Source organism: Cibotium barometz, chromosome 18 (genome assembly GCF_041138505.1).
Source record: "Cibotium barometz isolate CiBa-2024 chromosome 18, ASM4113850v1, whole genome shotgun sequence".
Taxonomy (NCBI): domain Eukaryota; kingdom Viridiplantae; phylum Streptophyta; class Polypodiopsida; order Cyatheales; family Cibotiaceae; genus Cibotium; species Cibotium barometz.
The window spans coordinates 39,910,160-39,924,297 of NC_141063.1; the positions used below are offsets into that span (position 1 = coordinate 39,910,160).

The 14,138-nt window shown below is 45.7% G+C and overlaps 1 protein-coding gene across 1 annotated transcript; it reads left to right on the top strand.

The window, feature by feature from the left end:
• The first annotated feature begins 394 nt into the window (after positions 1 to 394).
• Positions 395 to 1,029, top strand: LOC147629333 (protein CHROMATIN REMODELING 25-like). The gene is made up of 4 exons (XM_086812636.1): positions 395 to 461; positions 558 to 653; positions 747 to 797; positions 916 to 1,029. Exons 1-4 carry the CDS (start codon positions 399 to 401, stop codon positions 1,027 to 1,029), a joined length of 324 nt encoding a protein of 107 aa, XP_086668762.1. The 5' UTR covers positions 395 to 398.
• Positions 1,030 to 14,138: the final 13,109 nt, after the last annotated feature.

The window sequence follows — 14,138 nt, forward strand, 5'->3', positions numbered from 1 at the left end:
TGCACGTGTTAATTTTATCATATGAAACTTTCAGAATGCATGCAAAGAAGCTGCAGCAGGCAGGCAGTTGCGATTTGCTTGTATTTGATGAAGCTCACAGACTGAAGAACGATCAGACATGCACCAACAAAGTATCAGATTTATTATGTTCAGTATAACTTACCAAAGTTTTCTCAAAATTAAGTGTAGACTTTCTTAATCACCCTACAATCCCCTGCTGGTATCTTATTGCAACTTTTGAAGCAGGCTTTAGCGGGTCTTCAATGTCAAAGACGTGTGCTGTTATCTGGTACACCCATGCAGGTGAATTTTGGCTTTTATCTTCTCAAGGAGATTGAATCAGTACATGTACACTAACTATAAACTGTGTACAGAATGATAAGGAAGAATTTTTTGCAATGGTCAATTTTACAAATCCAGGGATTCTTGGCGATGCAGCTACATTTCGACAATACTTCGAGGTTGTTACTTAAACATGGCCATTGGCACACCCAACTTGTACGCTCATTATGTTCAAGCATTAGCAAGGAGATCAGCTCACTTTGAGTTTTATACAGGCTCCGATTCTCAATGGGCGTGAACCAAGTGCAAGTGAAATGGACAGGGTCAAGGGGGCAGAGCGATCTGTTGAGCTTAGCGAAAAAGTTAACTCGGTAGCATGTGTGCTGCACTTCGATTGAAAAGCTTTTACTTTTTGAGAGAAACAGGTTGTTGACTGCTTGTTCTCTTGCAACGCAAAAACACAGTTCATATTACGACGAACAAATGCTTTGCTGTCAAACCATTTATCTCCAAAGGTATTCAACATTTCTTCAATTCAACTCTGCCAGACTGCCTCTATCCCTCTCCCTTACATACACACACACACACACTCTAATCACCAGGTCTATCAAGGTCAGCTTGGCAACAAACCAGGATCAGCTTATTGGCAAAGAAAAAATATTTCTAGAGGTGGGGTTAATGCATTTGCTCCCTCTACTTCTGGAAAGCTTCGTCTTCAAGGATCAACACATACAGATGAGACAGTAAGGTTTCAAGAAGTTGTTAGCACATTTTTACTACATTATTTTTCTGCATACAAAGCGTACATGTACATGTGGTTGTCTGACACCTAGGCTTAATTGTCTTCCGGAATTTTGTGGTGCATTTGATAACCTAATGTGCCGTTTTTATGGGCTTCAATACGAGCAAGCAAAGTGCTTCTAATGTTTGGATAACTTTTGTGCTCTACTAGGTCATGAAGAATTGCAAAGGATTGAAACTGAGGAAAGAGAATTGGCCAATTTTTAAAAAAAAAACGACTTCTCTCTTCGGGCAAAACTTCATATGGTACCAAAGGCACTTCAGTTGATCCGCCATTACCACATCATCAAGTGGTAGATTGGAGGGGACAAGATGATTTTCCGCAGCCTGTTTTTAACCAAGGCACATGTGGAAGTTGTTGGGTCGCTGCAAGCTTGGCTTGTGTTGCTGCAGTACATAAGATTGCAAAAGGGGAAAAACCGGAAGCTTTGTCAGTTCAATATGTGTTGGACCACTGTGAAAGAGGGTGTGGAACCGGCCTCTGATAGAAACCAGAGTGCGGTAGACTAGCAGTCACCCGTCCACTTGTAGTCTAGATATGAAAACAAAACAGATTGGAGCTAGAATGCCCAAATGTGAAAACAAGGCGACAGCTGTTGGCCCCAAAGCTTGGCGTCCCTTGCGGTATTTCTGTATTCAATTCCAAAAATATGAATGGCTGAGTACAACAAAAATCAGCCAAGAGATTACACCTGTATGTCCAATATGACGGCCCACAATCCTTCTTAGCACAGAGGATCTATGCACACAGATCTGTGTCTCTAAATAACACACTGTGCCTCCCTCTGATCAGCCAAGACCACTAAGCAGGCATCCATGAGCATACATCTGGCATAACTCAAGTGCATGATACAACATCTCAGCTCATACATACATGTACTGTCCAAACTCTGTCTCAACCCTTGTCAATCTGCCATACCCCTCCTCTCACAAGGGGCCAGATAACTCATATCTGCAAACAGACCTCAAGCAGTGGAAAGAGAGATAGATGAACAGATGAGGAGCTTACCAAAATCAGCTCGTGAATCAGCACTAGAGGAAGCAACGGTACCAATTTGTACTTGCAGGCACTTGTTTCCACAACCCTGCTTCACTTGCATGCACGTACTTGTCTGTACCCTCCTCCTTGTGTTCACTTCTATGCTGTCTTTGAAAGTACAGATCTGAAAAACAGCCCCGTACCCGTCTGTATCACCTCGAGATACGTGCCAGGAGTTGTACTTGCACACGCCGCCTGCTGTCTGCACCTGTGCTCGCCTGAATCTGCGCAGCCAGATCTGTCCAGCACTTGTCCAACGTCGCCTGCAGCAGTACTTGCTGTACCTGATTGTCCGTACACTGTACGACAGTCATACAGTGTTGTACTTGCTGTGTACTTGTCTGCACAGAGTGTACAGAGTCTGTGCGCAGCCTGTCCAGTAGGGAGAGAGACCCGCAGCAGTTCCTCAGTGTAGCGTGGACCAAGAGGAAACCTGCAGCCTGTCCGTACAAGGCTGTACGGCTGGTTTGCACAGAGAAAACACCAGCAAAACAGTCTTCAGCTTGCCGCCGCCTCCTTCTCAGCTTTTCCACGCATGTACACCCACAAGCCTCCACGACTCTCTTCCCCAAAAGCTAGAGAGAGGGGGAGGAGAGAGAAGCACTCACTCCAAAAGTGGAGTGGCCTCCTCCCCATAAAAATCCTAGGGCCCCCCAAACTTTAAAAGTTTCCTAGGGCCACTAAGGCCTAGGGGCAACTTTAATAAACATTAAAAGTTTAATGTTCTAGTTCCCCCCTTCACACCTAGGGATGTCCACACATCTTTAACTCTGTCCGGGCACCCCCCATGTGAATCATTCAATATTTTGACTCTGCAACCACCATGCCCACACTTGTGCTGTTCCATTTTCACAGGGCCATGACATACCCCCCTCTTGAAAAATGGCAAGTGTCCTCGATTGCATTCTGGTGATGCATCAAAATATCCAAAGTGAAATATACAATATGGCAAGATCAGCGTTCCAATCTCTCTAAGCCATACACATGTATCAACATTCACTGCAAACCAATGGCATAGTAATAGTCCAAGTTGTATACCACTGTGAACCATACATATCCACAAAAATCTCATGTGACTAGTACACATATATCATAGAAGTCCCATAAAGAGATGTACTGTTAACCATCAGTACTTTCGGGTGAGATAAAAACTGCACCAAGCGACCTCTAGATGTCATATGATTCTGTCTGTATCAAGGGAGTGGAGGTGCTACCCCCCCTCTTGAGCATCAGGTAATGCTCCAAACCCATGCTCTGTTGAACCTGAATGAGCCACAACAAGAGTCGGCTCTAACTCAAAGGCATCGAGATAAAGCTCCAAAACCTGAGGTGAATCTGTTAAGTCACATTCCTCCATCCACTTCGCATCCATCGATGAATAGTTCTTGAACTTCACAAGATAGTGACGGTGATCAGCCTTAAAGATCTTATCCTTTGTATGCAAAATGGGTGGTACCTTCTTCCCTCCTTCTACAATCTCAAAAGGCGCCTTGCCTGTCGAGCTATGTACAGTGTTGTTATATGCAAACTCCACCAAAGGAAGATATTTTTCCCATTGTTGCTTGTGCTTTGACACATAACACTTGAGAAGATCCAATACTGTAGAGTTAGCCTATTCTGACTGACCATCTGTCTGTGGATGAAATGACGATGAAAACTTGAGAGTTGTATCCATGTTGTCAAACAACCCTCTCCAAAACAAACTCGTCATCCGTGGATCACGGTCACTAATGATAGACGTAGGCAAGCCATGATACTTGAAGATGTTCGCCATGAACAACTTCACCATATGATCCACTTTGATCGTCTTACGCACGGGAATGAAATGAGCCTGCTTACTGAACTTGCATATGATAGTCCAGATGCCATCATTTCCCGTTTGTGTCCGTGGAAGATCAAATACAAAATCCATGGCAATGCTCTCCCAAGGTCTATCCGGAATAGGTAAGGGCTGTAATAACCCTGGTGTGAAACCGATCCCGTCAAGTGGGAAAGACTCCGTTGGACACCCACACGCTTAATAGCACAACTTTAAAACCACAAATTTGAAATGGACAACTTTAAAACAACTTGAATTTAAATGAACAGAAATGGAAAGATGGACACCAGCACTGGGGCCGGAACGGGCCGACCCCCCCCTCAATATATGATATATTTATTGGGAGTATTTAATGAATACAATGCTATGGGTTCTGAGAACCAGATAATGTCCATGTACATATGAAAACAGTACCAAACAAGTAGGCTCGAATTTCGATGTAGAAGCTCGAAGCAGAACGACCACTAGTGTGGCCCAATCGCTACGGTCCTGTGCTTTCACTGGACTCCGCGGAGAGCGCCTCACTGGTGTTCCGAGACCACGCACAAACAGGCGCTCTCGTACTAACGCCTGGCTCTCCCGATCTCAGCACCTTTGGACCGAGGTTCGCCAATACAGCTTGGACAACCCGGCACCGAACGGGTGTGGCCGTAGAGGGATGAATTCCTTATGAGATTTAAACATTAAATGCTTTACTCAAATCTGAAAATCACTTACTTGTAGATGGTTGATAGGAAACCAATACCCATGTGTGCAGTTCCTAGTGACGAACACCAAGAAGCAACAGCACGTCGAGGGGAGTAGTGGCCTGTAGAAAGATATAGCCTCCTGAAGAAGAGAGAGCAACCGCCTATGAAAGAAGACACAACCTCTTGCCCAAAAAGAAGTTGGAGTAGCCGCCTTAGGAGAGAAATGCCTTGCTGACTGCAGTGGGTGAAAGGCAGCCTGATGGAGGAGATGGAGGCACACAGCCACTTGCAGCCTGCTGGACAGAGGGAGCAACCATCTTGTTGAGTGAGCACAACTGCCTGCAGGAGAGGAGGTGTAGTATGCGCAGCTGTTTGCTGTAGTTGGAGCAACACAGCCACCTGGTTTCGAGGAGGAGGTGGTGTAGGCGCCTGCAGGGAAGGTAGGCGCAGCCAGCAGCAGTATAGGCAGTCCCCTGCAGGTTTCAACGCAGCCACCAGCAGCAGTGTTCAGCCGCCTGTTGAGGGGCAAGCGCAGCAGTAAGGAGATAGATGGTGGCCACCTGCTGTGCAGTTCGCAGCCAGCCGCCTGGGGACAGGTTCGTGCAGAATATAGGAGCCGCCTGCAGCAAGCTAGTCGCCAGCAGAAAGAGCAGCCAGCGCCGGTTGATGAATTTTACCCCGCCAGATAGATGCGATGCGTATACACGCTTGAAGGTGGGAGTCTTTATTAATAAAATAATGGTGGAGTTAACTTAGGTGATACCCACGCATGCATGTGGGGGTAGGTGACCATGCCCACCCCCACACTCACTTAAAAGTGGGGCTCCCCACCTTGGCCCCAAAGTGGGTGCCCACTTTTAAATAAGTGTGAACCCCTAACCTTATAAATCAAAGGGTTAGAATTATAAAACATTAAAACAACATGTACCATATACTTACCACCTGTTCACATGCACTGAAACTTGTCAGAATACAGGGCAAACTTCACGACTCACTGGCAGGCGTCCCCGCTCAGTAAGTAACACGTCAAGCAGGCAAACACACAAATACATGTCATGCGAAAACAGTTTCAAACATGCAAAATATGTGTGCATGTGCAAAAAGTAACATGGACATATCTCCTGTTCATGGAACACGTACAAAATATCTGTCGGCACAAAACTGGCACGACATAAAAACATAAAAACCTGGTCTTCCTATGGAGTGACAGTCCCATAGGTAAGACACAGTTCCAGGCACGAGTTTCCCTATGGTGTGACAGTCCCATAGGTAAAACACGGCACGAATACTGGCTCTTCCATGGCATGACAGTCCCATGGATCGAACACAGTCCCGGTCATACACGGGTGGCACTGGTCTGGCTCCCGTCCATATAACACCATCCTGCTAACACACGGGTGGCACCAGTCTGGCTCCCGTCCATGTCAGCAAAAATACTGGCCTCTTCACATGAGACACCGGCCTGGCCTCAAGTGAACGAGACGCAAAAACTGGAGATGGACCAAATGGTCGGCCAATTGGTGACATGGTGTCTTCTGACGGTCAAACTTTACCTTCTGACATACGATGCATTGCCTCACAAAGGCATCAACATCTCTTCTCAAGGTTGGCCAATAAAAGAAAGTCTCCACTGCTTTGACCGTGGCGTCAATACCTCTATGACCTGCATACGGTGGAGCATGACTTTCAATCATAACCTTGAGTCGCAATGGCCTGGTAACACACAGTCTGCCATGCATCAATAAAAACCCATCTCTGAGAGTATAGTGCTCATGCCGTTGACCCTCAGACATCTGATCATACAACCTTTCAAAATCCTCATCATGGACATACTGCTCTTTCATTTCATCAAGCTCATGATGATAAGCAAGTGAAACTGCAGAGACCTGTGGCTTGCGTGACAAAGCATCTGCCACTACATTCTTTTTGCCTTCCACATGCACAATCTGGAAGTGAAACATTGACAAAAAGTTTGCCCAACGCATATGCTTCTCTGAAAGCTTAGTCTGCGTGAGGAAGTAACGCAAGGTTTGATGATCTGTCTGTACAGTAAAATCAGCCCCAAGCAAGTAGTGTTTCCATGTAGAAAGAGCGTGAATTACAGCCAACATCTCTTTCTCATAAACCTGTAAATGCTTCTCGGCATCTTGCAAAACTCTACTCTCATAGGCTATGACATGTCCCTCTTGCATGAGATCTGCACCAATGCTACTTCCACATGCATCACACTGGACAACAAAAGCCCTTCGGAGGTCCGGTAACACCAATATTGGGTCCGAAGTAAGCTTTTCTTTGAGCTTTTTGAATGCTGTAATTTCCCGATCAGCCCATCTAAACGGAGTTGCTTTCTTCATCAAAGCATGAAGAGGCGAAGCAATTTCAGCAAAGTGCCGTATGTAACGCCTGTAATAGGAACACAATCCTAGAAAGCTGCGTACATCATGCACGGTCCTCAAAGCTGGCCAATTAAGTATTGCTTCCACCTTTGCTGGATCCATACGGACTCCATGCGCGCAGACACAATGTGCCCCAAGAAATGTATCTCCTGCAAAAAGAACTCACTCTTCTTGCCATTAACCACCAACCTATGGTTTCTGAGTTCTGCAAACACAATGGCCAAATGCCTTCTATGCTCTTCCTCAGTTTGTGAATGCACAATCATATCATCAAAGAATGTGCCCACAAACTCTCTATGAGGCCTGAAAATCCTGTTTATCATTCTGTGAAATGTGGCAGGCGCATTCGTTAAACCAAAGGGCACAACCAAGAACTCATACAACCCAAACGTGGTTCGGAATGCTGTCTTATGCACATCCTCGGGTCTAATGCGTATCTGATGATACCCGCTTTTCAAGTCAATACGACTAAAAACTGTGGAGCCCTGTAAGCGGTCCAAGATGTCATCGATCCTCGGTATGGGGAATCGATTCTTGATGGTATTCTTGTTCAGCGCCCTGTAATCAATACACATGCGCGAAGAACCATCCTTCTTCTGCACTAAGAGTACAGGTGAGCAAAAGGGTGATGAGCTAGGCTGTATCAACCCTTTATTCAAAAGCTCCTGCACCTGACTCATAATCTCTTCCTGTTGGGCTGCACTAACACGGTATGGCGGTCTATTCGGTGGAGTACTACCAGGAATCAGATCAATGGCATGATCTTCTGGCCTCTCAAGAGGAAGTTCTCCTGGCAATGACTCGGACAAACAATCTTGAACCCACATAAGAAATCAGTCCTGTCCTTATCTAACATAGACAAATTAGACTTAGACTCATCATCCTGTGCATCCTTTACATAAATCAAGTACGCGGAAAGATGCTTTTTCATTACTGATGAAATCGCCGAAGCGGATACAATAGGAACAGATTCCCCTTTGAGTTTTACATCCAATACATGTTCTTTCCCTATGAGTCAGAGTGATTTTCCTATTGTAAGTATCCACCACCGCATGTACTCTGTGGTACCATGGCATCCCCAACAAAACATCACAGCCATCCAAAGGCATGATGAAGAACTCTTCGCTGTCCACATAACCCTGCAAATGAAGCCGAAGCTTCCCAATGATAGGAGTAACGGGTTCTGCATACCCTGGACAAGCGATATTAGCCTCATGTAATGGCCCCATCTCCTTTGCGCGAATCCCCAATCGGCCAGCCAAATCTGGTGAAATGAAGTTGGCTCTAGCACCTGTGTCAAAGAAGATCAAGGCATTCTGATCTCTCACTTTGCCCCATGCCCTGCACAACTCTGTGGCTTCACCACCTGGCTGTTCCCCCACAAGATCAGGAACTAAGCCTGCAGAAGGTTTTTTCTTTGGCTTGGGCTCTCCTTTATTGTCAGAGTCCTTTTGGGACTTTCTTTTGGGACAATTGAATGACATATGCCCCTCTTCAGTACAGTAAAAACACTTTTGAGCATCTCTCAAAGCCTGTCTTTCCTCAGAAGTCCTCTTGGGCATTGGCAACTTCTTATACTTTGTCTCTGAAGACCCTTTAGCATCACGAGAAGCATGCCCAAATTTTTCAGCTTTCTTGCCCAATTTCTTACTGCCTTTAAACCCAGATGAACCACCTGTGAGTAACGCATTAGCTTTCATAGCATTTTCAATCATCTGTGACATGTTCGTTACTCTTGTCTTTATACAATAATCTCGTACCTCTTTGGGCAGCCCACAACAATACTTCTCTACCTGCTCAGATAATGGCACCGCACGATAAGAAGTCACTGGGAGTAAAGCTTCCCAAAACTTCTTGTCATAATCCTCCAAACTATCACACTTTGAAGCATCCAACTTGTGCCATGCGGTCATAACATCCACCTCAAATGTAGATGTGAGCCATACGGAAGAGAAAACCTGTTTAAATTGGACCCATGTGGTGGGTGCTATGCCCTGCAAAAGAAGAGTAGACCACCACTGCAAAGCATTGCCCTTGAGAAAAGTGGCAGCTTTCCTCACCTTAGAGAACTCTGTGTAATTCCCACCAGAAAAAGTAGCATCAAACTGCTGTAAAAAGATAAGTGCTTTCAATTTATCCTTGGCCCCACTGAATGTGTCAAACTTCACTGCAGCTCCCCCTTCCTTGTAATCCTTCGCCTTTCCCATAGGCGTTAGATTATCATATGGAAGTGGCTTCGCAAGATTGCTGCCCCCAACATTCATGCCCATCATTGGGTCAACATTTCCCATTCCCACACCAGGCATACCATACATACCAGCCATGTTTCCAAACATTCCATTATGCATACCTGGCTGCATACCACCAAACATATTGCCTTGCATCCCAGGTTGCATGCCTCCAAACATATTTCCTTGCATACCGGACTGCATACCACCATACATATTCCCTTGCATTCCAGGCTGAAAATTGGCTCCAAAAGGCTCGTACATAACCATGCCTCCCTGAGGATAACCCCCAGTCATAGATTGGAACACCGAGCCACCACCAAAATAACCTGGATGCATATTCTGCTGAGGAATAGGTGGCTGTCCATAGAAGGAACTCTGAGAGTTTGCACCATAAGTATGCTGCATGTTCGGAAACTGGGCAAAAGATGGTTCCTGTGGGATGGCACCACTATGACCCTGTGGAAGATTCTTTGAACGAACCTTCTTCTTCTTTTTCTCGGGTTCTGTGCGAGATCTCATAAATTCAGCAAATCTCTCACTCTGTGTGAGCTGCATAAAAGTATCCATAACACTAGCCAAATGATCTTTGAACCGAGCATCATCATCCTCTTTACCATGCACATCTTCTGGCTGTGTTACATCCTCATAAGGCTCAACATTTGCAGCCTGTTCTCCTGCAAAAATATCCTTAGATACATCTCTCTCAGGAGAAGTCTCTTGCTCTTCTTCTTCATGATAGAAGTACTCATCCTTTGTATCAGACATGTCAGCCTGTTCTCCTGCAAAAATATCCTTAGATACATCTCTCTCAGGAGAAGTCTCTTGCTCTTCTTCTTCATGATAGAAGTACTCATCCTTTGTATCAGACATGTTTGCTAAATTTTCAGCGATGGCTTTCTTCAAAGCAACCACGCGCTCACCCCCTTCAAAAAATTGATGATTGGTCCCGGCAACAGAACCTTGAAACCGGCCTCTAATAGAAACCAGAGTGCAGTAGACTAGCAGTCACCCGTCCACTTGTAGTCTAGATGTGAAAACAAAACAGATTGGAGCTAGAGCGCCCAAATCTGAAAACAAAGCGACACCTGTTGGCCCCAAAGCTTGGCGCCCCTTGCGGTATTTCTTTATTCAATTCCAAAAATATGAATGGCTGAGTACAACAAAAATCAGCCAAGAGATTACACCTGTATGTCCAATCTGATGGCCCACAATACCTCTTAGCACAGAGGATCTATGCACACAGATCTGTGTCTCCAAATAACACACTGTGCCTCCCTCTGATCAGCCAAGACCACTAAGCAGGGCAGCCATGAGCATACATCTGGCATAACTCAAGTACATGATTCAACATCTCAGCTCATACATACATGTACTGTCCAAACTCTGTCTCAACCCTTGTCATCTCTCAAAGCCTGTCTTTCCTCAGAAGTCCTTTTGGGCATTGGCAACTTCTTATACTTGTCTCTGAAGACCCTTTAGCATCACGAGAAGCATGCCCAAATTTCTTGCTCAATTTCTTACTGCCTTTAAACCCAGATGAACCTCCTGTGAGTAACGCATTAGCTGTCATAGCATTTTCAATCATCTGTGACATGTTCGTTACTCTTGTCTTGATACAATAATCTCGTACCTCTTTGGGCAGCCCACAACAATACTTCTCTACGTGCTCAGATAATGGCATTGCACGATAAGAAGTCACTGGGAGTAAAGTTTCCCAAAACTTCTTGTTATAATCCTCCAAACTATCACACTTTGAAGCATCCAACTTGTGCCATGCGGTCATAACATCCACCTCAAATGTAGATGTGAGCCATACGGAAGAGAAAACCTGTTTAAATTGGACCCATGTGGTGGGTGCTATGCCCTGCAAAAGAAGAGTAGACCACCACTGCAAAGCATTGCCCTTGAGAAAAGTGGCAGCTTTCCTTACCTTAGAGGTCTCTGTGTAATTCCCACCAGAAAAAGCAGCATCAAACTGCTGTAAAAAGGTAAGTGCTTTCAATTTATCCTTGGCCCCACTGAATGTGTCAAATCACTGCAGCTCCCCCTTCCTTGTAATCCTTCGCCTTTCCCATAGGCGTTAGATTATCATATGGAAGTGGCTTCGCAAGATTGCTGCCCCCAACATTCATGCCCATCATTGGGTCAACATTTCCCATTCCCACACCAGGCATACCATACATACCAGCCATGTTTCCAAACATTCCGTTATGCATACCTGGCTGCATACCACCAAACATATTGCCTTGCATCCCAGGTTACATGCCTCCAAACATATTTCCTTGCATATCGGACTGCATACCACCATACATATTCCCCTGCATGCCAGGCTGAAAATTGGCTCCAAAAGGCCCGTACATATCCATGCCTCCCTGAGGGTAACCAGATTGGAACACCGAGCCACCACCAAAATAACCTGGATGCATATTCTGCAGAGGAATAGGTGGCTGTCCATAGAAGGAACTCTGAGAGTTTGCAACATAAGCATGCTGCAACGGAACCTTGGAACTGGCCTCTGATAGAAACCAGAGTGCGGTAGACTAGCAGTCACCCGTCCACTTGTAGTCTAGATATGAAAACAAAACAGATTGGAGCTAGAATGCCCAAATCTGAAAACAAGGCGACAGCTGTTGGCCCCAAAGCTTGGTGTCCCTTGCGGTATTTCTGTATTCAATTCCAAAAATATGAATGGCTGAGTACAACAAAAATCAGCCAAGAGATTACACCTGTATGTCCAATATGACGGCCCACAATCCTTCTTAGCACAGAGGATCTATGCACACAGATCTGTGTCTCCAAATAACACACTGTGCCTCCCTCTGATCAGCCAAGACCACTAAGCAGGGCAGCCATGAGCATACATCTAGCATAACTCAAGTGCATGATACAACATCTCAGCTCATACATACATGTACTGTCCAAACTCTGTCTCAACCCTTGTCAATCTGCCATACCCCTCCTCTCACAAGGGGCCAGAAACATTAAAAGTTTAATGTTCTAGTTCCCCCCTTCACACCTAGGGATGTCCACACATCTTTAACTCTAAACCCTAAACCCTAAACCGGCTGCAAGTCACATGAGATTTTTGTGGATATGTATGGTTCACAGTGGTATACAACTTGGACTATTACTATGCCATTGGTTTGCAGTGAATGTTGATACATGTGTATGGCTTAGAGAGATTGGGACGCTGATCTTGCCATATTGTATATTTCACTTTGGATATTTTGATGCATCACTAGAATGCAATCGAGGACGCTTGCCATTTTTCAAGAGGGGGGTATGTCATGGCCCTGTGAAAATGGAACAGCACAAGTGTGGGCATGGTGGTTGCAGAGTCAGAATATTGAGTGATTCACATGGGGGGTGCCCGGACAGAGTTAAAGATATGTGGACATCCCTAGGTGTGAAGGAGGGAACTAGAACATTAAACTTTTAATGTTTATTAAAGTTGCCCCTAGAACCTTAGTGGCCCTAGGGAACTTTTAAAGTTTGGGGGGCCCTAGGATTTTTATGGGGAGGAGGCCACTCCACTTTTGGAGTGAGTGCTTCTCTCTCCTCCCCCACTCTCTAGCTTTTGGGGAAGAGAGTCGTGGAGGCTTGTGGGTGTACATGCGTGGAAAAGCTGAGAAGGAGGAGGCGGCTGCTGAAGACTGTTTTGCTGCTATTTTCTCTGCGCAAACCAGCCGTACAGCCTTGTACGGACAGGCTGCAGGTTTCCTCTTGGTCCACGCTACACTCAGGAACTGCTGCGGGTCTCTCTCCCTGCTGGACAGGCTGCGCACAGACTCTGTACAGGCTGTGCAGACAAGTACACAGCAAGTACAACACTGTACGACTGCCGTACAGTGTACGGACAGTCAGGTACAGCAAGTACTGCTGCAAGCGGCGTTGGACAGATCTGGCTACGCAGATTTAGGCGAGCACAGGTGCAGACAGCAGGCGGCGTGTGCAAGTACAACTCTTGACACGTATCCCGAGGTGGTACAGACGGGTACGAGGCTGTTTTTCAGATCTGTACTTTCAAAGACAGCATAGAAGTGAACACAAGGAGGAGGGTACAGACAAGTACGTGTATACAAGTGAAGCAGGGTTGTGGAAACAAGTGCCTGCAAGTACAAATTGGTACCGTTGCTTCCTCCAGTGCTGATTCACGAGCTAATTTTGGTAAGCTCCTCATCTGTTCATCTATCTCTCTTTCCACTGCTTGAGGTCTGTTGCAGATATGAGTTATCTGGCCCCTTGTGAGAGGAGGGGTATGGCAGATTGACAAGGGTTGAGACAGAGTTTGGACAGTACATGTATGTATGAGCTGAGATGTTGTATCATGCACTTGAGTTATGCCAGATGTATGCTCATGGCTGCCCTGCTTAGTGGTCTTGGCTGATCAGAGGGAGGCACAGTGTGTTATTTGGAGACACAGATCTGTGTGCATAGATCCTCTGTGCTAAGAAGGATTGTGGGCCGTCAGATTGGACATACAGGTGTAATCTCTTGGCTGATTTTTGTTGTACTCAGCCATTCATATTTTTGGAATTGAATACAGAAATACCGCAAGGGACGCCAAGCTTTGGGGCCAACAGCTGTCGCCTTGTTTTCAGATTTGGGCATTCTAGCTCCAATCTGTTTTGTTTTCATATCTAGACTACAAGTGGACGGGTGATTGCTAGTCTACCGCACTCTGGTTTCTATCAGAGGCCGGTTCCACACCCTCTTTCACAGTGATCCAACACATATTGAACTGACAAAGCTTCCGGTTTTCCCCCTTTTGCAATCTTATGTACTGCAGCAACACAAGCCAAGCTCGCACAGCGACCCAACAACTTCCACATGTGCCTTGGTTAAAAACAGGCTGCGGAAAAACATCTTGTCCCCTCCAAT